This window comes from Dendrobates tinctorius, unplaced genomic scaffold, assembly GCF_039654945.1.
Source record: "Dendrobates tinctorius isolate UK_male_01 unplaced genomic scaffold, ASM3965494v1 ptg000070l, whole genome shotgun sequence".
In the NCBI taxonomy this organism is placed as follows: domain Eukaryota; kingdom Metazoa; phylum Chordata; class Amphibia; order Anura; family Dendrobatidae; genus Dendrobates; species Dendrobates tinctorius.
The window spans coordinates 70,789,785-70,815,353 of NW_027361738.1; the positions used below are offsets into that span (position 1 = coordinate 70,789,785).

At 47.1% G+C, this 25,569-nt stretch overlaps 1 protein-coding gene across 2 annotated transcripts in view; it reads right to left on the reverse strand.

The window, feature by feature from the left end:
• The window catches only part of MALRD1 (MAM and LDL receptor class A domain containing 1), a 586,417-nt gene that overhangs the window by 350,841 nt on the left and 210,007 nt on the right, over positions 1-25,569 (reverse strand). For both annotated transcript variants that reach the window (XR_012233447.1, XM_073581848.1), the window contains exon 18: positions 11,096-11,517. Coding sequence is in view for 1 of the 2 variants with exons in the window: in XM_073581848.1 (XP_073437949.1) it covers positions 11,096-11,517 (422 nt within the window). In the remaining variant the exon portion in view is untranslated. The remainder of the gene's footprint in view (positions 1-11,095; positions 11,518-25,569) is intronic.

The window sequence follows — 25,569 nt, forward strand, 5'->3', positions numbered from 1 at the left end:
GTGCCTTCAAGGGTGTATGGATGACCCTTCTTGTATTTTTTGTCTGGCTTTCACTATGTGCAGAGCCTTTTAGTCTAGGAGTAGCAATACATGACAATTTGAGCAGAATGTGTATGAGGCCCTCCTTTGTATAATACAGGGTGTATCTGAGCCACTCTTCCTACCACGACATGACAATTTGAACAGAACATGTTTGAGGCCCTCCCTTTTCTAATACATGGTGTATCTGAGTCCCTCTTCCATCTAATTTTTTGCAGGTCTTGCTTCCTTCAAAAGTTACACTGAAATTTCCCATTTTCTTTAAATAAAAATTTCAATTTTGCTTTACTTAAACTATTATTTTTAAGAAAAATCCTTTTTAAATGTTGGGTTTTATACAAGTCATTTTACAAGAAAAAATGTTTAACTTTTTTTCTAGTAAACTCCAATTTCTCTTCGATTTTGAATGTTTTATTATCAGTCCTTAAAGTGGAGTAAAAATGTGACACCATTGTTGTCAGCAGCGATCTGGGAGTCAGAGATGCTTCCAGGAGTCTTCCCCATGCTGTTCTCCTTCCATTCAGCTCTTTTTCCATCCATTTGAACATTTTCACTGCCCCCCCACACCTCCTTGTAGGGTTTGCCAGAAAAATGCTCGGTTTTACCATTGACTACCATTAAACTCGTTACTCGAAATGACCATCTGAGCATTAGGAATTACTTGATTCGATTAAAAAGCATCCAAGCATTTTAATGCTCGCTCATACTTAGTATCGAGGCCTTCACTCACTAACCTCACTCGCTAGAACGTAGATCATGAGAGCATCACCACTGCTTTCTGTTTGTCATTGCATTCACCTAGGGCAGTGGTTCCCAAACTCCAGTCCTCGCGGACCCCAACAGGTCATGTTTTCAGTATTTCCATAGTGTTACACATGTGAGAGAATTCCTGATGCCTTGATGATACTTCCATCACCTGTGAAATACTAAGGAAATCCTGAACACATGACATGTTGGAGGCCGTGAGGACTGGAGTTTGAGAAACACTGATCTAGGGCTATCAAAAAGATAAACGGTCGTGTAAGTGTATTAAACTAGGTCATACAAAAAGGAAAAAAAAAATCAATATTTTTTTGCACTATAACATGCAGAATACATTCCCCAGGCACTTCCAAGGATGGATGTATAAGGTTGAAGTAAAATTGAGGCTAAGCAACACTGTCAGGCAACATCTTTACATTTTCCACTATGGTAAAATTTTTTACATGTGTCATAAATGTGTTCCAAACTCAGGATGAGGCTAGCGTTGCACCACCGTACATTTTCTCCTCCGAGAGAATTGGGTTGATTATGCTAATGATACTCTGCTTAACTCAGATCAGAGTTTGATCAAAGTGTCAGGTTTGTGCCAACTGATTTTTTCTGATGTGGGAATCGTAGAACAGGTGAGGAGAAGATGGAGAACAAAATTTCTCCATCTTCTCTATTCTGTGAGTCCGTGGTTGTCAGACTGACAACCAAGCGCAGGCCAATGATTTCCACGCACCCATAGATGTGAAAGGGTGAATCTCACCTGATTTACATGTCAGCATCCTGCAATTTTTTTCTCATGCCGGATTGGTAAGAGAAAAAAACTTAGATCAGCCCTGCTCCATTACATATCATAGGTCAGGAGGGTATTAAATAAAAAATCAGATAGAACTCATCTGATTAATACGGTAGTGTGAATGAGTCCTTCTAGTACAACCACGGCATGACCTAAAATACCATGAATCTGGAAACTAAATGAACCACAGCTGAAGCATTAGCCAAAGTACTTATACTACTTTGTTGCCTTCATCCAAACACTTCCAAACCTAGTGATGGTTTTGATATTAGTGATGCAAAACTGCCAACACCCACAATCTTGCAGGAAAAACCTTATGAACTAGGCTGCAAAACTTTCAAGCTTATAAAAACATGCCGAAAAACATTTTTTTTTCAGTATTTTTGTTCATGGCGGTGGGAGGGGAAAATGTAAGTATCTGGGGATGTAAGGGCTTTAGCAAGCAATTAGTTAACAGGGTATGTTCTGAATGTGATCGATGCTGGGAAGAAAGGGGCAACAAGACACTCTTCTTTGGACAGAGTATCCATCAATTAAAATATATTTTTGCACAAGGCATTGCATTAAAAGAACTAAGAACTAAACCTGAGCTGAGACTTCAATCTTCAAAGCGCCACAATGCACAAATGTACATACTAGGGTAATTCTATAAACCAAAAAAAAAGCTCGAGTCCTAACAATAGTCCGTGTGGTTTTTGGCTCCATTCATTTCCCCGAGCCTTACTTTGTAGAATAAATTCTACTGTACAAAATGCTTTTGTAGCTAGGATTATATTTCATCTGTACTATGATTCTTGTTATTCCAAATGAAGATCAGTTCAAAGAAAGTTCAGTTTAGTTCATAACTATTCCGCTCGAGTCTACATTTCCACATACTTAGTGATCCTTGTATTTCATGGTCATACTTTCTGAATCACATGAGGAAATATATTCTTGTGGGTGGCTGGGCTTGATCTCAAGTAATATGCCTCTGTAATTATTAGAATACATGGCTTTGTAATAAAAATCAATTAAAACCACTTTATACAGTTATACTTGCAAGGAAATCCAACAAAAAGAAAGAAGTAAGCAGGACTGACTTTAGTTTTTATTATGTCGTGAAGAGGAATGAGCAGTGTACATATCGGATGCCCAGGTCATCAATGTAAGTGTCGCCCTCTTTAGTGAGGACAAGCATTGTGCTCTCAGTGACTACACATTTCAAGGCCATCACTAGATGTAAGGTAATTGCTCCTAGGAAAAATATGGAAAATGGCTCTCCTCCAGATGGAAGAAGCTACTCTGGATGTTCAACTATGAATTCAGTATGAGCAAAACCAGCAACACCCAACTATAGAGTTGTTGTACTGTTGTTCATCGTAGCCACTTACAGATCATAGTTGCTGACTCTTTCAAAATGTCCTGGTGAGTTCTGTAAAAAGCAGGGACATCCCGAGCTTCTAGAGGAGTTGGAAAATCTCATGAGCTTTGCACGTCTCTAGAAAAGTTACTCTTTTCCAGAAGTTTTTTTTGCCATGAAGCCGAGCCCCATCATCCAGAAACACAATTAGTGTTTGGGAAGAGGACGTTGATGGAACATGAATTGTCGGAAAAGGGATTTAGTTATTATAATATAAATTCCCCCATCTTCTGGGGGGAAAATGAATGTGGCTCTGTCAGGTTGTTTTATATATATATATTAAAAAAAAATCTCTTTAAATACTGCCAGGACTCACAGAAAACATGAGTTTTATTTTCCCCGACCACAATGTGATTGACCGCTTTACCTTTATTAGTTGTTATAATCACAAAACCTAAGGGGTACTTCACACTAAGCGATATCGTTAGCGAGATCGCTGATGCGTCACCGATTTTGTGTCGCGCCAGCGATCTTGCTACGTGTGACACTTAGCAGCGACGAGGCCCCCGCTGCGATGTCGCTGATCGTGCTCGAATGTCCTGGGCCATTTTTTGATTGCTGGTGTCCCGCTGGCCAGCATGCATAGATGTGTTTGTCACCTACGAGTGACCTCGTTAGCGACTCAGAAATCATGCACGCATGCGGGAGTCATCAGAATCGCTGTTGTGACACTAAGCGACGCACCAGCGATCCCGCTGAGATCGTTGCTGCGTCGTTGGGTAAATTTGGCTGTTTGACAGCTCACTAGCAACCTCTTAGCGACGCACCAGTGATCCTTACCAGGTTGTATCGTTGTCGGGATCGCTGGTGCATCGCTTAGTGTAACGGTACCCTAAATCCCTGCATGGCTGCTTGGTCTGCTGGGTCGCTCCCTCTATTCTATGCCCCTGCACTCTGCCCTGTCATGCGTCTCTGCACACGATCCGTGCTTGTACTCTGTCTCTTGTCCCGTGCCTTGTCTTATGTTTGTCCATTGTGCTATGTTTCATCCTTGTCCTGCTTGGACTTGTGGTCCTTCCGTTGTTCTCTGCCTTGCCTGTTTCTGCCATGTCTTGCCTTCACTATACTCTGCCTTGTGTTCCTTCCTATGTTCTTGGTCTTTGCTTGTTCTGCCTCGCTCTCTTCCTATGGTGCTCTGTAGTGCCTCCTGGCACATGCACCATTCCTCCTCTCTTACCTTTTGTGCTCTCTTGCACATTTCTATGTCTAGTCCCAAGGCTCCGCCTTGGCCCGGCTCTGGGCTTCGGCCTATGCTCCGCTGCTAGACTCTGTCCTCTGGTGCTCTCTAGCAGACTCCCTGACTAGTCCCAAGGCTCTGCCTTGGTCCGGCTCTGGGCTTCGGCCTACGCTCCGCTGATAGCTCTGTTCTCACTCTGATCTGACTCTGTGTTTCTGCCTAAATTTCCGCTCCGTGTTCGGTACCTGCCTAGCTCTGCCTTGTTTCTTGTCTTTCCTTCTCTTGTTGCTTCGTGTGCCCTTTGCATGCGCCTAGCCTCCTGCTTGTGCCTCGGCCGTGCCCGTCCTAGCCGTGCCCGCCTGCTTTTGCCTCAGCCGTGCTCGTCGGTCAGTGACAGCTGTGTCGCCTGCTATGCCTCAGCCGGGTTCGCTGGAGTCTTGCCCGCCTGTTAGTGCTGCAGACCGATCAGCTAGCTAGTGCCCCAGCCGTGCTCTCTGTGCTTCCTTGCACTTTATTATTATTTTTATTTATTGTTATAGCGCCATTTATTCCATGGCGCTTTACATGTAAGGAGGGGTGTACATAATAAAAACAAGTACAATAATGTTAAACAATACAAGTCATAACTGGTACAGGAGGAGAGAGGACCCTGCCCGCGAAGGCTCACAATCTACAAGGGATGGGTGAAAATACAGTAGGCGAGGGTAGAGCTGGTCATGCATCGGTTTGGTCGATCGGTGGTTACTGCAAGTTATAGGCTTGTCGGAAGAGGTGGGTCTTCAGGCTCTTTTTGAAGGTTTCGATGGTAGGTGAGGTCTGATATGTTGTGGTAGAGAGTTCCAGAGTAGGGGTGATGCGCGAGAGAAATCTTGTATGCGATTGTGGGAAGAGGAGATAAGAGAGGAGTAGAGAAGGAGATCTTGTGAGGATCGGATGTTGCGTGCAGGAAAGTACCGGGAGATGAGGTCACAGATGTATGGAGGAGACAGGTTGTGGATGGCTTTGTATGTCATGGTTAGGGTTTTGTACTGGAGTCTCTGGGCAATGGGGAGCCAGTGAAGGGATTGACAGAGGGGAGAAGCTGGGGAATAGCGGGGGGACAGGTGGATTAGTCGGACAGCAGAGTTTAGAATAGATTGGAGGGGTGCGAGAGTGTTCGAGGGGAGGCCACAGAGCAGGAGGTTGCAGTAGTCAAACCGAGAGATTATGAGGCCATGGACTAGGGTTTTTGCAGATTTTTGGTTGAGGAATGAACGGATTTGTGAAATATTTTTGAGTTGAAGATGGCAGGAAGTGGAAAGGGCTTGGATATGTGGTTTGAAGGAGAGATCAGCGTCAAGGATTACCCCGTGGCAGCGAGCTTGTGGGACTGGAGAGAGTGGGCAGCCATTTACTGTAATGGATAGGTTTGTTGGGGGGGTCACGTGAGATGGGGGAAAGATGATGAATTCTGTTTTGTCCATGTTAAGTTTCAGAAATCTAGCAGAGAAGAAGGATGAAATAGTGGACAGACATTGAGGGATTCTGGTTAGTAGGGAGGTGATATCTGGTCCAGAGATGTAGATCTGTGTGTCATCAGCATAGAGATGATACTGAAATCCATGATATTCTATGAGCTGTCCCAGGCCAAAGGTGTAAATGGAGAAGAGCAGGGGTCCTAGGACTGAACCTTGTGGGACTCCGACAGATAGGGGGCGAGGTGAGGAGGTGGTGTGTGAGTGGGAGACGCTGAATGTCTGGTCTGTTAGGTATGATGAGATCCAGGATAGGGCCAAGTCTGTGATGCCAAGGGATGAGAGGGTCTGTAATAATAGGGAATGGTCCACTGTGTCAAAGGCAGCCGACAGGTCCAGGAGGAGGAGGACAGAGTAGTGTCGCTTGCTCTTGGCGGTTAAGAGGTCATTGGTGACCTTAGTAAGGGCAGTTTCAGTGGAGTGGTGTGACCGGAAGCCAGATTGTAAGCGGTTGAAGAGGGAGCAAGAAGAGAGATGGGAGGACAGTTCAAGGTAGACGTGTTGTTCCAGTAGCTTGGAGGCATAGGGGAGAAGTGATATAGGGTGATAGCTAGATACAGAGGATGGGTCAAGAGAGGGCTTTTTGAGGATAGGTGTTATGGAGGCATGTTTAAAGCTTGAGGGGAAAACACCAGTTGTTAGTGATAGGTTAAAGAGATGGGTTAGGGTTGGGATGAAGTGGGAAGGGATCGGGTCAAGTGCACAAGTGGTGAGATGTGATCTTGAGAGTAGAGTGGAGAGTCGATCTTCTGTAATGATGGAGAAGTTGGTTTTGGAGGTGGAGGGCTGGGAAGTCGGGAGGAGGGGCTCTGGGGGTTGTTGACCAAAACTGTCTCTGATGTTATCAATCTTCTGCTTGAAAAATGAGGCAAAGTCTTCAGCAGAGATGAGTGGGGAGGGAGGAGGTGCTGGGGGACGGAGGAGAGAATTGAAGGTGTTGAATAACTGTTTAGGGTTGTGAGACAGGGAGGATATGAGAGATAAGTAGTAGGTTTGTTTAGCTGTGGCGAGTGTGGTCTTGAAAGTAGTGAGGGACTGTTTGAATGCGATGAAGTGCTTGTTGGAGTGGGATCTTTTCCATCTGCGCTCAGCAGCCCTGGAAGCTCGCCTCAGTTCTTTGGTCAGGCTGGTGTGCCAGGGCTGTCTGTTGATTTTGCGAGCTTTGGTATGTGTAAGTGGGGCAGCAGATTCCAAAGCTACAGCTATTGTGGTGTTATATAGAGCAGCAGCGTCATCCGCATTGTGTAAGGAACTTATATCTGTGAGAGGGAGGAGGGATTCAGAGAATGAGTGTAGGTCAAGGTGTTTAAGATTTCTGCGAGGGTGTGAAAGTTTGTGGGGTGGGGATTGTAGACATGGAGTGGAGAGGGAAGAGAATGTGAGAAGGTTGTGGTCAGAGAGAGGAAGCGGTGAGTTAGAGAGGTTAGATAGGGAGCAGAGGCGGGTGAAGATGAGGTCCAGTGTGTGGCCATCTTTGTGGGTGGCTGTAGATGACCATTGAGTGAGGCCGAAGGAGGAAGTGAGAGATAGAAGTTTAGTGGAAGCTGAGAGGGAAGTGTCAATGGGGATGTTGAAGTCGCCCATGATGATAGTAGGGATGTCCGCGGAAAGGAAATGAAGTAGCCAGTTGGTGAAGTGGTCAAAGAAGGTGGTGGCTGGCCCTGGGGGGCGGTAGATGACAGCCAGTTGGAGGTTGGAAGGGGAGTAGATGCGCACAGAGTGCACCTCAAAGAAAGGGAGGGTAACAGAGGGTGGCAGTGGGATTGTGGTGAATGAGCAGGTATCTGACAGGAGAAAACCAACTCCTCCGCCATGTTTGCTGCTGGGGCAGGGGGTGTGAGAAAGGTGGAAGCCACCATATGAAAGTGCAGCAGGAGAGGCTGTGTCAGAAGGGGTGAGCCAGGTTTCGGTGATGGCGAGAAAGGAAAGTTTGGTAGTAACAAAAAGATCATGGATGTAGGAAAGCTTGTTGCAGACAGAGCGAGCGTTCCACAGAGCTCCTGTTAGTGGGACTGGGGAAGCGGGGGCTGGGTGAATGGGTATAAGGTTGGAATGGTCACGGAAGGTTGTGATGGAGTGTGGATGGGAGGTAGAAATGACTGTGGGAATGTGGTGAGGAGGACCAGGATTTGGAGAGATATCGCCAGCCGTGAGAAGGAGCAGAGAAAGTGTTAGCAGGTGGGAGCAGGAGAGGGCATGAGGGGGCTGTCTGTGTTTGGAGACAGAGGATTGTATGTTAAGGAACAGTTTTGAGGAGGAGGTGAGGTGGATGGGGAGGATTGAAGAAGAGATGAACAGTTCCTTACTAGGAGTAGGGATTAGGGGAATTAGCAGAAAGTGAAGGATTATTGGGGTGAAAGTGAAAACAAATAGAAACATTGTTTACAGTGACTGTGTACAGTTACCTTCAGTTCCCTTCTGGTTCAATTCTGGTTTTAATTCTAAAATTTTTCTTCACACTTCTAGAACACACTTATAGGAATCACACTGCAGACTGAAGTCTATGCAGACTTGAGCTATGCAATATATGTACAACTAAGTGCAGTCAGGTGTGAAGCAGAGAGGAGTGGTCTCTGCTCATCTTGGTCACACAATTAAGAGTGGACCAGATTCATATGTTCAAGCCAGAGTAAACAAGGTCATAAATAACTCTGGGGTAAGCTGGGGTTAGCTGAAAGGCATACCATGTGAATGCTAGGTGCAGAGGCAAGTCAATGTGCAAAGCTGGGTGATGGACTATGTGCACTTCATAGTCAGACAGCAGGAGAGCAGGAGAGCTGGGTGGATGAACATACCATGTGAATGCTAGGTGCAGAGGCAAGTCTATGTGCAAAGCTGGGTGATGGACTATGTGCACTTCATAGACAGACAGCAGGAGAGCAGGAGAGCTGGGTGGATGAACATACCATGTGAATGCTAGATGCAGAGGCAAGTCTATGTGCAAAGCTGGGTGATGGACTATGTGCACTTCATAGACAGACAGCAGGAGAGCAGGAGAGCTGGGTGGATGAACATACCATGTGAATGCTAGGTGCAGAGGCAAGTCTATGTGCAAAGCTGGGTGATGGACTATGTGCACTTCATAGACAAACAGCAGGAGAGCTGGGTGGATGAACATACCTGTCGGAACACGCTGTTTCTGCACTGTGCTCTACGTTCTCTCTATAGCACGCGCAGGTCCTCGCCTGCCCTTGGCATACCTCCCCGTGCTTCTATAAAAGTACGCGCAGGTTTTTCCATGTACCCTGTCTCGCCCTCTAGCACGCTCAGGTCCTAGTCTGTACCTTGTCTCGAACCCTGACCTTGGCGTGCCTCTCTGCACGCGCAGGACTCTGCTTTTAAACTCTGTCCTTGGCATGCCCCTCGGCATGCGCAGGCCTCCGTCCTTGAACCTGACCCTGGTGTGTTCCTTTAGACGTGCAGGACTCTGCTCTGAACCTGTCCCTGGCATGCCCCTCGGCATGCGCAGGCCTTCATCCTTGAACCTGTCCCTGGCGTGTCCCTCTACACGCGCAGGCCTCCGTCCTTGTACCTGTCCCTGGCGTGTCCCTCTACACGCGCAGGCCTCCGTCCTTGTACCTGTCCCTGGCGTGTCCCTCTACACGCACAGGCCTCTGTCCTTGTACCTGTCCCTGTCGTGTCCCTCTACACGCGCAGGACTCCGTCCTTGTACCTGTCCCTGACGTGCCCTTCGCACGCGCAGGCCTCTGTCCTGAACCTTACTCTGGCGTGTCATCTAGCACGCACCCTGCCTCGTATCCTGGTTTGTCTGCCGGATTCCTGAAGCCTGCCGACCGCTGCCAGAGGTCCGGAACCAGATGACTACATCCTGATGCCTGGATCCTGTCAGTCCTTGCCAGTCTTCTGGAGTCTGATGCCTTTGCACCCGCCTTGGACCCTGGCGTGTCTTCTTGCACGCACTCTGCCTTGGACTCAGGCGTGTCTCCGAGCACGTACCTTGTCTTGGACTCTAGCGTGTCCTAGCACGCATCCCTCCTAGGAACTCTGGTGTGACCCCTAACACGTACCCTGCCCTGGACTCCGGTCTGTTTTCTGAACGTGTTATGTTTGGAACATTTGGCGTGCCCTTGCACGCACCTTGCCGTGTTTCACCATTTGTGCCCTGCATCTGATTCTCTGTTTTTGACTTGTATCTGATTAAAGTGTGTAACCACATGTGCTGAAGAAACCTTGTGACCTCGCTTATGTTTCATATCCTGTTCGTCCTTTTGCTAGACACTCAATAGTGTCTCCCTGAGCCGGCCGTCTGGTCCAGCTGCCGTGGTGGCTCACCCCATTGGTCTTGCCCCTGACACTCCCTGTACAGGGGGTGGGTTCTCACTAGGTCAGCTCGCCCTAGGTGGGTGCCACGGCCCAGAGGGTCCACTCTAAGAAGAAAAACGGCTCAGCGTAAGCTGACGCTCGTCACATCCATGACCTGATAAAAAATTTTTGGTCTCCACTCTTTTCTTTTCCAGGTCCAATTTTATCTGTAGACATCTACCTTCCCTCTCTTCTTCTCAGCAGTTGCCCCTTACGATTTATTCACTTTTGATATTCCTGCCATCAGCTTCTGCTTTCTGCCTAATCACATACAGCAAGAAATTTCCAAGTTTTGAAATAAAACAGTCCGATTCTTTGAGTAAAAAAAATGAAAACACTATGGGACTCTGACGACAGGTAACACTCATGACCTAAAAGATCTCGTACTAATGTAAAGGTACCATAAGCTCAAGACAGGCTTACACAGCAGGACTTAGCCCTGGCCACTGTGCTTAACAGTTTCTAAGGAGTTCTCTGGTTTTCACTCTTTAGCCTGTATATATTGATCTAGAAAGGGCTCCCAGGTTGTATCCGTGGAGTAGTTTCTGACTAGTGGAGAGAACTGTGACACCAACCAGAGTCAGAACCAAGTCTGCAGAATCTAAAATCAAGGTCAGAAAAAGTTGAGTTACTAGGCAACTGGAGGGCCAAACAGCTCAAGATCAAAGCGTTAGCCAAAGATCAAAGAGTATAGGCAGGTCACTATACAGAAGTGACATTAATGTAGCGTACAAGATAGTCCAAAATACAATAATTGTCATAGGGCATACACATAAGGTATTTAATATGGTCCTGTATTAGCTGGTTGGTTCTTTTGTGGTCAGTCAGTCGGACCTTTACATTGTCCAGATTGTTTGGAGGTAAGAGTGGCTAGATGGCTGCACGCACGGTGCTTGTACTGCGCTGCGCCACTGCAGAAAAGAGGTACATTAGAGAAAATATGTTGGAATCGATGGTCTCCAAAAAGGTCATATAGCTATGGAGATACTTTGCTGTAACTCAGAAATATAGGCTGATGCAGTAATTTTTTGTGTAAAGTACCTATAAATATTAAAAGCGAATTACCGTAAATATTATTAAACTATCTGATTTCTTACCTGAAATGGTAGAGAACTGTTTATGAAGAGTATTTTTTTGAACCATCGATTTCCTTTATTCCCAAACGATTGCCACAGTAATTGGCCTCTGGTATTCCTCATGGTCCTTTTATAGACTGCCAAAGAGTAAATTTGCCTTCCAAACATGTGGTAATAGAAGCGGAAAATGCAAGTTTTATTCTCATTATTAACTGTAGCTTCTATTTCAGAACTTAGTAAAATGGCTTGATTTTTGTACAGCTGAGGTTCTGAGGTCTCGATGTAGAGGTAATGTCCTTTTGCTGTTCCCAGGGTATGGTCTTTCATGGGTCCTGTGTCAAGAGTTGGCGTCTGACCTTGATGTCTCGTCCAATCAAAGTCATCATCGGAGTCTTGAATCCAGTTACATAATCCATCTTCAAAGTCACATTGTAACTCAGAAGCTGCAATGAATCGCAGGAACAGTCAGTCATATATTTTACTAACCTCTGCATATAAATTATCATGTGTCTATACATTATCTGATTTGGAAAACCCTATCACTATGGCTGCAGTAAAAAGATGATACATTAAAATAAAAGCAATTGCACACTTATTACATAGTGATACATGCATGCAAACACATACTTACAACAGACAGGCACAGAGGTGTAGCTACGGGCACACTGCTTTCATATAGGCATGCTTCCTTATGCATACCCGCTACTTACATACATGCTCATTTGCTAACATGCAATTGTGCACATGCATATTTGATACATACAATTCCTGTTAAATTGAAAAATGCTCTCATTATTGTCCTGTCCCCCAAATTCTGCTGCCCTATTACATTTTTCGAAGCCCACTGCCAAGTACGCCACTGAGCGTTAGAAGGAACCCCAGATGCACTTATCACAAAAAAGATCTTTTTTCTATATTTGGGGGCACTAGTTTGGACAGGTGAATATTTCATGCCCTAATGTATGCAGCTTTTTCAGCAATTTTGTTGCGCTCAGGCAAAATAACTCTCATCAGAGAGAAATGCATTGCTGTAGCTCAAGTGCCTGGCTTTTCAAATGTAATTCATGTTGACCAGATCTGCTGATATGTCGGGAGATCATCTAATGTGTATGGGGGCACATCAGAGGTGCACAAGGGTACTGCAGCATCAAAGGAACACAAGGGGCACAAGAGCAATGAAGTACTGTAGGAGCACAGGGGCACTGAATCATTGGGGGAATGCAGGGGCACTGAAGCATCGAAAAAAACCACAGGAGCACTGAGGTGGAGCACAGGGGTGCTGAAGCATTGAAGGAGCACAGGAGCACTGAAGCATCAGAGGAGTGCAGAGGCACTGAAGTGTTGAGGGAATGCAGGGGCACTGAAGCATCGGAGTAGCACAAGAGTACTGAAGCATCGGAAGAGGACATGGGCACTAGAGCACTGGAGCATTGGAGGAGCACAGGGCACTGCAGCACTGGAGGAATGCAAGGGAATTAATGCATCGGAGGAACACAGGGGGATTAAAGGACAAGGGAAGCACAGGGGCACTGAAGCACTTGAGGAGGTCAAAAACATTGAAACATTGAAAGAGGAAATGGGCACTGGAGCATCGTAGGAGTACAGGGGCACTGAAGCATCGGAAGAGCACAGGGGCACTGAAGCATCAGAGGAGCACAGGGGCACTGGAGCATCGTAGGAGCACAGGGGCACTGAAGCATCGGAAGAGCGCAGGGGTACTGAAGCATCAGAGGAGTACAGGGGCACTGAAGCATCGGAAGAGCGCAGGGGTACTGAAGCATCAGAGGAGCACAGGGGCACTGGAGCATCGGAAGAGCGCAGGGGTACTGAAGCATCAGAGGAGCACAGGGGCACTGAAGCATCGGAAGAGCGCAGGGGTACTGAAGCATCAGAGGAGTACAGGGGCACTGGAGCATCGGAAGAGCACAGGGGCACTGAAGCATCAGAGGAGTACAGGGGCACTGGAGCATCGGAAGAGCACAGGGGCACTGAAGCATCAGAGGAGTACAGGGGCACTGGAGCATCGTAGGAGCACAGGGGCACTGAAGCATCGGAAGAGCGCAGGGGTACTGAAGCATCAGAGGAGCACAGGGGCACTGAAGCATCTGAGGAGTAGAGGGGCACTGAAGCATCTGAGGAGTAGAGGGGCACTGAAGTATCGTAGGAGCACAGGAGCACTGAATCATAGGAGGAGGAGTGCAAATGCACTGAAGTATTGGCGGAGCGCAGAGGCACTGAACCGTCAGTGGAGTGCATGGGAACTTAAGCATCGGAAGAGCACAGGGGCACTGAAGCATCAGAGGAGTACAGGGGCACTGAGGCATTGGGGAAAAGCAGGGGCACTGAAGCATCGGGGGAATGCAGAGACACTGAAATATCAGAGGATCTCAGGAGTACTGAAGCATCGGAAGAGCACAGGGGCAATGAAGCATCGAAGGAGAAAAGAGCACTGAAGCATTGGAGGGGCACAGAGGCACTGAAGCATCAGTGGAGTGCAGGGGCAATTAAACATCGGAGGAGCACAGGGGCACTGAAGTATTGGGGGAACGCAGGGGCACTGAAGCATTCCGAGGAGCACAGAGGTACTCAAGTATCAGAAGAACACAGAGGCACTTAAGCATCAGCAGAACACAGGAGTAGAGATGAGCGACTTTGCCTTTTTTAGTGTCGAGTCGGGTTTCATGAAACCCGACTTTCTCAAAAGTCGAGTCGAACTAAATCGGCCGACTATAGGGAAAAGTCGGGAAAAGTCGTGAAACACGAAACCCAATGCAAGTCAATGGGGAGAAAAGTCAGCAGTGAGTGGAGGACTGTAAACACACCTGGCATGAATATTAACCCTAGAGGCGGCAAAATCTCTCTCTCTCTCTTCTCTCTCTCCCTCTCCCTCTTCCTCTCCCTCTTCCTCTCCCTCTCCCTCTTCCTCTCCCTCTCACTCTCTCTCTCTCTCCCCCACTCCCACTCCCACTCCAGCTACGCTCCCGCTACGCTACGCTTCTCCCATTGGCTGAAAAAAGTCACATGCAAGCATTCGGCGAAACCCGACTTTGACGCTTGGGTTACCGACCGCATGGCCAAATTCACACTGTGGTCGGGTTTTGTTTCATGAAACCCGACTTTGGCGAAAGTCGACGACTTTTGAATCTGACCGACCTGTTTCGCTCAACTCTACACAGGAGTACTGAAGCAACAGAGGAGGGCAAGAGCACTGAAGCATCGGAGGAGCACAGAGGCACTGTAGCTGTCTAGATCCAACGAACTGGAAAGCTTTATAACAGTGCTTAAGCTCTGTGCTAAACAGCTTGCATAAACATGCTCTTAGCTTAGGAAACTTGCCACCATTTTTTGTAATAATCTGTAAACTATAAAATTAAAAAATCCCCCCTTTCTTGAAAGCACAGTAGATTTCTAATAACAGGTAAAATGCCAAGTTTCTTGTAGTTTCAAGCACTTAGCAATTTTATCCATTTAAGAAATTGTGAATAACCCTTTTGAGGTATTATGATAATTTACATGTTAGAAACATGATTGCCAACACCAGTATAAAGACTTCAAAAGCAGATTTTTATATTTTTTTCTTTCAAATGTACAGGGCAAAACTTAGCATCATCATATTTATCAAAGTACACAGAAAATAATACCAATTCTGTAATAGAGGAAAATGATGTAGAGATTCTTCAGAAACTCCATTCCAAATAGAAAATAAATAATGCTTCATATATTACGGCACAAAAATTGTATAATTAAAGAAAATTACATTAAAATATTCCCTTTTACGAGCCACTTACAGGAGAAGCTGTCAAACCCGCATAAAAAAATCTTCAGTAAAAACTGCAAGGAAATAGCTTGTAGTTTCACACAAATAAGAACAGACAAGCTGTCTTGGCATCAATTAACCCATGTGCTGCCAAAGGTTAATGACATGTCCTACATTATTACAAAGCGTTAGAATGTAATGTAGATGCATATACAGTAAAATTACTTTAATTCAGCTTTAATGAGACCTGATGGGTGCCAAAATATCAAATACTGTATATGCAGAATTCCTGAACAGCTATTAAAAAACGCTTATTTTTTACGTATAGTCATCAATAAGACCAAAATCAGAGACTGAAAAATGTATGTTATTGAAAGGGGTAATCTCACATCTCCTAGATCTTGTCCCAATATGTAGTAGCAGTAATAATGATAATATTAGCAAATACCTCCATTTGGAAATATACAATAGTATAGTTTTTCCGATTCGCTGCGTCTCTTTCCTCATGTGCAGACATTGCAGGACCTTAGGTATCCATAGTTACGGCCACTGATATAGTGACAGTTAGATAACTAGCTGCTAGTGGTCATAACTAGAGTTGAGCGACCTTTGGTTTTTTAGGGTCGCGTTTCGTTTCGTGAAACCCGACTTTTCCAAAAGTCGGGTCGAGCAAGATCGTCCGATTATAGGGAAAATTCGGGGTCGTCCCGAAACACAAAACCCAATGTAAGTCAATGGGGAATAAAAGTCGGCAGTGAGAGGAGGACAGGAAACACACCTACTGTGCCCATTTGAATGCCAAAAGCATCAATTCTTCTTACTTAAGCTTGTCAACTTTAATTAACTTCATAATACAAGTTACGCACTGAAAAATGGGGGTTATTTGGCTACAGACTGTGGGGGGGGGGCTGGCTCCAGGTTTTCATGTGCCCTGGGCGAAAGAGCGCCCCTTTAACACATACCACAACTCATCATGCTCCGATACGGCAGAGAAATAGCGGTATAGTACAATGAAAAATAACTCACTTTTTACATCTCATGACGAGGCCCATCTATTTCTCCATACAGAATCATTGGTCCCATATAATGTTTGAAACAGTATATGATGAGCTCCACATAATGCTACAGTATATGTTGGTCCCCATGGATGAAGCTCTACTGTCTTATGGGCCCAAATAATGCTCCAAACATAATGGGCCCCATTTCTAATGCTCTAGTGTATAATGGGCCCTGTAAATGCTGCTCCAGTGTCTGATGTCCACCTTTGGAATGTTCCAGTGTATGGTGGGCCCCATCTATCATTCTCAGACGGTGTTAGGCCCAGTATGGATTGCACGTGATTGCACAAAGGTGAGAAAGGGTACCGTATCCCCAGATAACATGTATGGATAGTGTACACATTCAAAATATATGTCTATACATCAGGAGGCAGGCTCAGACGGTGTTAGGCCCAGTATGGATTGCACGTGATTGCACAAAGGTTAGAAAGGGTACCGTATCCCCAGATAACATGTATGGATAGCGTACACATTCAAAATATATGTCTCAGGAGGCAGGCTCAGACGGTGTTAGGCCCAGTATGGATTGCACGTGATTGCACAAAGGTTAGAAAGGGTACCGTATCCCCAGATAACATGTATGGATAGCGTACACATTCAAAATATATGTCTCAGGAGGCAGGCTCAGACGGTGTTAGGCCCAGTATGGATTGCACGTGATTGCACAAAGGTTAGAAAGGGTACCGTATCCCCAGATAACATGTATGGATAGCGTACACATTCAAAATATATGTCTCAGGAGGCAGGCTCAGACGGTGTTAGGCCCAGTATGGATTGCACGTGATTGCACAAAGGTTAGAAAGGGTACCGTATCCCCAGATAACATGTATGGATAGCGTACACATTCAAAATATATGTCTCAGGAGGCAGGCTCAGACGGTGTTAGGCCCAGTATGGATTGCACGTGATTGCACAAAGGTTAGAAAGGGTACCGTATCCCCAGATAACATGTATGGATAGCGTACACATTCAAAATATATGTCTCAGGAGGCAGGCTCAGACGGTGTTAGGCCCAGTATGGATTGCACGTGATTGCACAAAGGTTAGAAAGGGTACCGTATCCCCAGATAACATGTATGGATAGCGTACACATTCAAAATATATGTCTCAGGAGGCAGGCTCAGACGGTGTTAGGCCCAGTATGGATTGCACGTGATTGCACAAAGGTTAGAAAGGGTACCGTATCCCCAGATAACATGTATGGATAGCGTACACATTCAAAATATATGTCTCAGGAGGCAGGCTCAGATGGTGTTAGGCCCAGTATGGATTGCACGTGATTGCACAAAGGTTAGAAAGGGTACCGTATCCCCAGATAACATGTATGGATAGCGTACACATTCAAAATATATGTCTCAGGAGGCAGGCTCAGACGGTGTTAGGCCCAGTATGGATTGCACGTGATTGCACAAAGGTTAGAAAGGGTACCGTATCCCCAGATAACATGTATGGATAGCGTACACATTCAAAATATATGTCTCAGGAGGCAGGCTCAGACGGTGTTAGGCCCAGTATGGATTGCACGTGATTGCACAAAGGTTAGAAAGGGTACCGTATCCCCAGATAACATGTATGGATAGCGTACACATTCAAAATATATGTCTCAGGAGGCAGGCTCAGACGGTGTTAGGCCCAGTATGGATTGCACGTGATTGCACAAAGGTTAGAAAGGGTACCGTATCCCCGGATAACATGTATGGATAGCGTACACATTCAAAATATATGTCTCAGGAGGCAGGCTCAGACGGTGTTAGGCCCAGTATGGATTGCACGTGATTGCACAAAGGTTAGAAAGGGTACCGTATCCCCAGATAACATGTATGGATAGCGTACACATTCAAAATATATGTCTCAGGAGGCAGGCTCAGACGGTGTTAGGCCCAGTATGGATTGCACGTGATTGCACAAAGGTTAGAAAGGGTACCATATCCCCAGATAACATGTATGGATAGCGTACACATTCAAAATATATGTCTCAGGAGGCAGGCTCAGACGGTGTTAGGCCCAGTATGGATTGCACGTGATTGCACAAAGGTTAGAAAGGGTACCGTATCCCCAGATAACATGTATGGATAGCGTACACATTCAAAATATATGTCTCAGGAGGCAGGCTCAGACGGTGTTAGGCCCAGTATGGATTGCACGTGATTGCACAAAGGTTAGAAAGGGTACCGTATCCCCAGATAACATGTATGGATAGCGTACACATTCAAAATATATGTCTCAGGAGGCAGGCTCAGACGGTGTTAGGCCCAGTATGGATTGCACGTGATTGCACAAAGGTTAGAAAGGGTACCGTATCCCCAGATAACATGTATGGATAGCGTACATTCAAAATATATGTCTCAGGAGGCAGGCTCAGACGGTTAGGCCCAGTATGGATTGCACGTGATTGCACAAAGGTTAGAAAGCGTACCGTATCCCCAGATAACATGTATGGATAGCGTACACATTCAAAATATATGTCTCAGGAGGCAGGCTCAGACGGTGTTAGGCCCAGTATGGATTGCACGTGATTGCACAAAGGTTAGAAAGGGTCCCTTTTCCCCGGATAACATGTATGGATAGCGTACACATTCAAAATATATGTCTATACATCAGGAGGCAGGCTCAGACGGTGTCAGGCACAGTATGGATTTGACAGCCCAGATTACACAGCGGAGGAGCAAGGAGAGGTAAAGATTGCAAATGCTGGGGCCCTGCCGAAGCAAGGGGGGCCCACTCGTGGGCGTCGGTACTGGCACTGGGCCCCTCATAGTACAGCGGTGTGTCTGACGGCGGGTGTGCACCACCACCGTCAGAGACACTTGATTGCACTATGAGGGACCCTGTGTCAGTGCCCGCGCCCAAGAGTCGGCCTACCCACCTGTCCAGGGCAACGGCACTCGCACGGTGTCGTGCGCTAGGTGGTGACCCCGGCCATGGGGGGGGAGGCAGCACAGTTAGGGAGTTTTAGAAAGTGGCATATGTTGATGTTGGACATTCAGCTGATGCAAAAGGCGAAATAGGTGAAGTACCAGGAAGAGGTGGATCAAAGCAAGCCATTTTTCTGTCACCCTATGTGTCATCAGGGGAAGGTGGGACAAAATCCTTGGAAACCCATGCGTGGTTCATTTTAATGAAGGTTAGATCATCCACATTTTGGGTTGACAGACAGGTCCTTTTTTCTGTCAGGACTGATCCAGCTGCACTGAAGACTCTTTCCGATAGCACACTTGCAGCTGGGCAAGCGAGCTCCTGTAAGGCATATTGGGCCAATTCAGGCCAGGTGTCCAGTTTAGCGGCCCAATAGTCAAAGGGGAATGACCTGTGTGGGAGAACATCGATATGGGAGGAAAAGTAGTTTGTAACCATAGTTGACAACTGCTGTCTCCTGTCACTTTCCATCGATGCAGTATTACCAGTTGTGTGAGCGGTATTTGAAAAATCAGTCCACAACATTGTCATGAAACCCCTGTCTCCAACGCCACTTCTGCTGTGTGCACCACGAACACCTCTGCCAAGCTGCCCCCGGCCCGTACGGCTCGTGTGAGAACCATCACCGCTGCTGTGTGCTGGGAATGCCTCAAGCAACCGATTTACCAGAGTTGCTTGTTTATTAGCCAATATTAGGTCAAGGTTCTCCTGTGGCATGATGTTTTGTAATTTGCCTTTATAGCGTGGATCCAAGATGCTGGCCAACCAGTAGTCATCATCGTTCATCATTTTGGCAATGCGGGGGTCCCTTTTTAGGATCCGCAAGGCATAATCTGACATGTGGGCCAATGTTCCCGGTGTCAATGATGCACTGCGAGTGCTGGGTGGAGGAGCACTCTCTGGCAAATCCACATTCCTCCAGTCACGCACAAACCCTGTACCAGACCTTGCCACGCCAACATTTTCACTTGCCCCACGAGATGCATCCTCCTCCCCTAAGTAATCATCCCCATCATCATCCTCCTCTTCTTCCTCCACCTCGTCCAGGAGAGGTCCCTGAGCAGACAATGGCTGAATGTCATCAAGGATTCCCTCCTCCTCTTCCTCCTCATCAACATTGGCTGCAGACGCCTGCTCCTTAAGGTGCGTCAAAGTTTGCATGAGCAGACGCATAAGTGGGATGCTCATGCTTAGGATGGCGTCGTCTGCGCTTACCAGCCGTGTGCATTCCTCAAAACACTGAAGGACTTTACAAAGGTCTTTCAGCTTCGACCACTGCACACCTGTCAACTCCATGTCTGCTCTCAAAGTGCCTGGCCGTGTATCCTCCCACAAATGCATTATGGCCTGCCTCTGCTCGCACAGCCGCTCCACCATGTGCAGGGTGGAGTTCCACCTTGTTGCAATGTCGATAATGAGGCGGTGGTTGGGAAGGTGGAGCAATCGCTGCAGCTTCTGCATGCGAACGGAGTGTACAGGCGACCGGCGGATGTGCGCGCACAGTCTTCGCACCTTCTGGAGCAGGGCTGTTAACTCCGGATAATTTTTGAGGAAGCACTGCACCACCAGGTTCAAGGTGTGAGCCAAGCAAGGTATGTGGCTGAGTTTTGAAAGGGCTATGGCTGCCACAAAATTACGGCCGTTATCACTAACTACCTTGCCTGCCTCAAGATGTACACTGCCCAGCTATGACTCAGTTTGTCGCTTCAAGTACTCGGCCAGCACCTCGGCGGTGTGTCTGTCGCCCAAACACATCATCTGCAACACAGCCTGCTGATGCTTTCCACTAGCTGCTCGATAGGGGGACACATCGTGTGCAACAGTGGCAGCTGCAGATGGAGTGCTCGTACGACTGCGCTCTGTGGACGAGCTTTCGCTTCTGGAGGAGGAGGAGGAGGGTCGAACGCCTACAGCCAACTGTTTCCTATACCGTGGGCTAGGCAGCACTGTCCCACCACCGCTGTCCCCTGTGGACCCTGCATCCACCACATTAACCCAGTGCGCAGTGATGGACACGTAACGGCCCTGGCCATGCCGACTGGACCATGCATCAGTTGTGAGGTGCACCTTTCCGCTCACTGACTGCTTGAGTGCATGGACAATGCGGTCTTTCACATGATGGTGGAGGGCTGGGATGGCTTTGCGAGAGAAGAAGTGGCGACTGGGTAGGTCATAGCGTGGTACTGCATAGGCCATGAGTTCGCGGAAAGCTGTGCTTTCCACCAACCGAAAGGGCATCATCTCAAACGAGATTAGTTTGGCAATGTGGGCGTTCAAACCCAGTGTACGCAGATGAGAGACTGAGTACTTTCTTGACCTACTCATAGTGTCTGGGAGGGTGAGCTGGACTTGAGAGCTGCATATGGTGGAAGTAGCGGTGGACAGGGCGGACTGAGAGAGGGTTGATGATGGTGATGGAGTTGGTGTTCTTTCTGATGACCTAGAATCAGTCTTTCGTTGATATAACAGTGGGATTCCCTGACTGCTGTGGTCTTGCAATGACACCTCAACATTTGCTGCTGTGCTAACCGGTGTGCTTACAGTGGGGGAAACAATGTAGCATTGCTGACTACCTTCGTTGTGATCAGTTGCACATGTGGCACTTGAGGTTTGGTGTTGTGTCCACGCTTGCAAGTGCATGCTGGTTAAATGTCTAAGCATGCAACTGGTATTCAAATTTTTCAGATTTTTCCCTCGGCTAAAGGTCTTTGCGCACTTCTTACAGATAACCTTGGCCTGATCATGAGGATTTTGGTCAAAAAAGTGCCACACTGCACTCTTCCTACTTTGGCAGACATTTTGCGGCCTAGCACGCTGTGATCTTTTGACCCTCTGGACAAGCTGTCCAGCAACTCTTTTGATGTTTGGAACCTGTCTTTGGAGTGCTCCGGGCCTGCCAGATAACAGCTGTTTCGATGTCGATGTCTGCTGTGGATGCTCCTCATCTGAGCTATTGGAAGCAGCACCCTCTTCCCCCAATGGATGCCAATCTGGGTCAACAACTGGGTCATCCATCACCTCCTCTTCTATGTCATGTGCACCTTCCTCTGTGTCACCGTGTATGGTGGTATAGTGTGCGGGAAGGGGCACCTGAGTCTCATCAGGGTCAGAATCTGGCTCTGTACACTGCGAGGACAATGTAGTGCTCTGAGTGAATGTACCAGCAGAATCATCCATCAGCGGCTGTGCATCAGTGCACTCCATGTCAGATTCATCTTGGCCTGGGTAATTCACCATTTCACTTGATAATCCAGGCATGGTATGTGAAAACAGCTCCATGGAGTAATCAGTAGTATGGCCTGCGTCATCCTTCAATCTTGGTTGGGGTGAAGGACACAAGGAAAGGTGTGGTTCATGAACATGAGCCTCCAATGACGACTCAGTGCTTTTACTTTTTACAACTGAAGAAGAGAAGGCGATAGAGCTGGAGGCTGAGTCAGCAATGTAAGACAAAACTTTTTCCTGATGCTCTGGCTTTAAAAGCGGTTTGCCAACTCCTAGAAAACTAAGCGTTCGAGGCCTTATGTAGCCAGACGATGACGCAGGGTCAGCACCTCTTGCATTCGGTCCTATTTTGCTCTTGCCACTACCATCAGATCCACCACCAACACCATCATTACCAGCTGCCAACCCCCGCCCAATTCCACGGCCTCTTCCACCAGCATTCCTCATTTTTGGTAGAAATGTAGACAAAATCCAACAAACTATATAGTAATGTAAAACAAGGTACAAGGTGTCTATAGGACAGGGGAGATTTTGAATTTCTGCACACACTTTTGGACACTGGACACTTTTGGATTGTGTGAGGCCCACTGATATCTGAGCGCTATGTGACAGGCTCGATGGCACAGCTGTGACCAAAGTGACTAGAGGATAAGGGAGATTTTGAATCTCTGCACACACTTTTGGACACTGGACACTTTTGGATTGTGTGAGGCCCACTGATATCTGAGCGCTATGTGACAGGCTCGATGGCACAGCTGTGACCAAAGTGACTAGAGGATAAGGGAGATTTTGAATCTCTGCACACACTTTTGGACACTGGACACTTTTGGATTGTGTGAGGCCCACTGATATCTGAGCGCTATGTGACAGGCTCGATGGCACAGCTGTGACCAAAGTGACTAGAGGATAAGGGAGATTTTGAATCTCTGCACACACTTTTGGACACTGGATGGACACTTTTGGATTGTGTGAGGCCCACTGATATCTGAGCGCTATGTGACAGGCTCGATGGCACAGCTGTGACCAAAGTGACTAGAGGAAAAGGGAGATTTTGAATCTCTGCACACACTTTTGGACACTGGACACTTTTGGATTGTGTGAGGCCCACTGATATCTGAGCGCTATGTGACAGGCTCGATGGCACAGCTGTGACCAAAGTGACTAGAGGATAAGGGAGATTTTGAATCTCTGCACACACTTTTGGACACTGGATGGACACTTTTGGATTGTGTGAGGCCCACTGATATCTGAGCGCTATGTGACAGGCTCGATGGCACAGCTGTGACCAAAGTGACTAGAGGATAAGGGAGATTTTGAATCTCTGCACACACTTTTGGACACTGGATGGACACTTTTGAATTGTGTGAGGCCCACTGATATCTGAGCGCTATGTGACAGGCTCGATGGCACAGCTGTGACCAAAGTGACTAGAGGATAAGGGAGATTTTGAATCTCTGCACACACTTTTGGACACTGGATGGACACTTTTGGATTGTGTGAGGCCCACTGATATCTGAGCGCTATGTGACAGGCTCGATGGCACAGCTGTGACCAAAGTGACTAGAGGATAAGGGAGATTTTGAATCTCTGCACACACTTTTGGACACTGGACACTTTTGGATTGTGTGAGGCCCACTGATATCTGAGCGCTATGTGACAGGCTCGATGGCACAGCTGTGACCAAAGTGACTAGAGGATAAGGGAGATTTTGAATCTCTGCACACACTTTTGGACACTGGATGGACACTTTTGGATTGTGTGAGGCCCACTGATATCTGAGCGCTATGTGACAGGCTCGATGGCACAGCTGTGACCAAAGTGACTAGAGGATAAGGGAGATTTTGAATCTCTGCACACACTTTTGGACACTGGATGGACACTTTTGGATTGTGTGAGGCCCACTGATATCTGAGCGCTATGTGACAGGCTCGATGGCACAGCTGTGACGAAAGTGACTAGAGGATAAGGGAGATTTTGAATCTCTGCACACACTTTTGGACACTGGACACTTTTGGATTGTGTGAGGCCCACTGATATCTGAGCACTATGTGACAGGCTCGATGGCACAGCTGTGACCAAAGTGACTAGAGGATAAGGGAGATTTTGAATCTCTGCACACACTTTTGGACACTGGATGGACACTTTTGGATTGTGTGAGGCCCACTGATATCTGAGCGCTATGTGACAGGCTCGATGGCACAGCTGTGACCAAAGTGACTAGAGGATAAGGGAGATTTTGAATCTCTGCACACACTTTTGGACACTGGACACTTTTGGATTGTGTGAGGCCCACTGATATCTGAGCGCTATGTGACAGGCTCGATGGCACAGCTGTGACCAAAGTGACTAGAGGATAAGGGAGATTTTGAATCTCTGCACACACTTTTGGACACTGGATGGACACTTTTGGATTGTGTGAGGCCCACTGATATCTGAGCGCTATGTGACAGGCTCGATGGCACAGCTGTGACCAAAGTGACTAGAGGATAAGGGAGATTTTGAATCTCTGCACACACTTTTGGACACTGGATGGACACTTTTGGATTGTGTGAGGCCCACTGATATCTGAGCGCTATGTGACAGGCTCGATGGCACAGCTGTGACCAAAGTGACTAGAGGATAAGGGAGATTTTGAATCTCTGCACACACTTTTGGACACTGGATGGACACTTTTGGATTGTGTGAGGCCCACTGATATCTGAGCGCTATGTGACAGGCTCGATGGCACAGCTGTGACCAAAGTGACTAGAGGATAAGGGAGATTTTGAATCTCTGCACACACTTTTGGACACTGGACACTTTTGGATTGTGTGAGGCCCACTGATATCTGAGCGCTATGTGACAGGCTCGATGGCACAGCTGTGACCAAAGTGACTAGAGGATAAGGGAGATTTTGAATCTCTGCACACACTTTTGGACACTGGACACTTTTGGATTGTGTGAGGCCCACTGATATCTGAGCGCTATGTGACAGGCTCGATGGCACAGCTGTGACCAAAGTGACTAGAGGTTAAGGGAGATTTTGAATCTCTGCACACACTTTTGGACACTGGACACTTTTGGATTGTGTGAGGCCCACTGATATCTGAGCGCTATGTGACAGGCTCGATGGCACAGCTGTGACCAAAGTGACTAGAGGATAAGGGAGATTTTGAATCTCTGCACACACTTTTGGACACTGGATGGACACTTTTGGATTGTGTGAGGCCCACTGATATCTGAGCGCTATGTGACAGGCTCGATGGCACAGCAGTGACCAAAGTGACTAGAGGATAAGGGAGATTTTGAATCTCTGCACAAACTTTTGGACACTGGACACTTTTGGATTGTGTGAGGCCCACTGATATCTGAGCGCTATGTGACAGGCTCGATGGCACAGCTGTGACCAAAGTGACTAGAGGATAAGGGAGATTTTGAATCTCTGCACACACTTTTGGACACTGGATGGACACTTTTGGATTGTGTGAGGCCCACTGATATCTGAGCGCTATGTGACAGGCTTGATGGCACAGCTGTGACCAAAGTGACTAGAGGATAAG